Source organism: Aptenodytes forsteri, unplaced genomic scaffold (assembly GCF_000699145.1).
Source record: "Aptenodytes forsteri isolate BGI_AS27 unplaced genomic scaffold, ASM69914v1 Scaffold55, whole genome shotgun sequence".
In the NCBI taxonomy this organism is placed as follows: Eukaryota; Metazoa; Chordata; class Aves; order Sphenisciformes; family Spheniscidae; genus Aptenodytes; species Aptenodytes forsteri.
The window spans coordinates 9,502,212-9,502,940 of record NW_008796063.1 but is presented as its reverse complement, the minus strand read 5'-3'; the positions used below and the strand labels follow the sequence as shown (position 1 = coordinate 9,502,940).

Here is a 729-nt window from a genome sequence, read left to right as displayed (position 1 = left end):
CACCCTACCCTGGGTTGGTTATTTGCGCGCCAGGGTTGCAAGGTTGGGGTGCGCGGGGTGCAGAGGTTGGGGAGTCATGCAGGGCACCCTGTGGGGACACGGGTGGGGGGGCGATCCCAGTGCTGGGCAGCCCCCCAGCTCCCCCGAGGCGGCCGGGAAGGGAAGCGATAGCCGAGGGAGCCGAGCGAACCCAGCACCCAGGGCAGCAAGGGGTGAGCCAGGGCCACGCAGAGGGAGGAAGCAAGTGCCTCCTCCTCCTCCGGCAAGGACCCTGCTGCCGGCTGGAAGCCATTTCTGGGCTGCTTGCGCCCTCTTGCACCAGGATAAAACCCTGGGGTTCAGCATCCAGGCCATGGGGTTTGCACCCAGAGCCGTGGGTTTCAGCACCCAGAGCCATGGGGTTCAGCGCCCAGGCCACGGGGTTTGCACAAGCGCAGGGAGCAAAGCCCGTCCCCAGCAAGAGGAGCTGCAGAGGAGGTGCTGGCGAGGCCGAGCAGAGGGAGGAGGGTGGGTTTTTGGGGTCCCAGGGAGCAGGACCAGGTGTCCCTGTCCCAGCAGCGCCAGCGCCCCATGGAGCGGGAGGGTGGTGGGTGCAATGGGCCGGGGGCCGGAGGGAGGGATTGGGGCTGGGGCGGCCCGGTGGGCACCCACCAGCCCAGCCAAGCGCCCTTCACCCCGGTGGGGACCCGGCCACCCGGCGCAGGGGCTGGCACCCCGGGGCAGGCCGGG

General features: G+C 70.2%; 1 protein-coding gene across 1 annotated transcript in view; it reads right to left on the bottom strand.

The window, feature by feature from the left end:
• Positions 1–670: 670 nt before the first annotated feature.
• RAI1 (retinoic acid induced 1) overlaps positions 671–729 on the bottom strand; it is a 10,977-nt gene continuing 10,918 nt past the window's right edge. The window contains exon 7 of the mRNA XM_009286580.1: positions 671–706. Coding sequence (XP_009284855.1) covers positions 671–706 — 36 coding nt within the window. The remainder of the gene's footprint in view (positions 707–729) is intronic.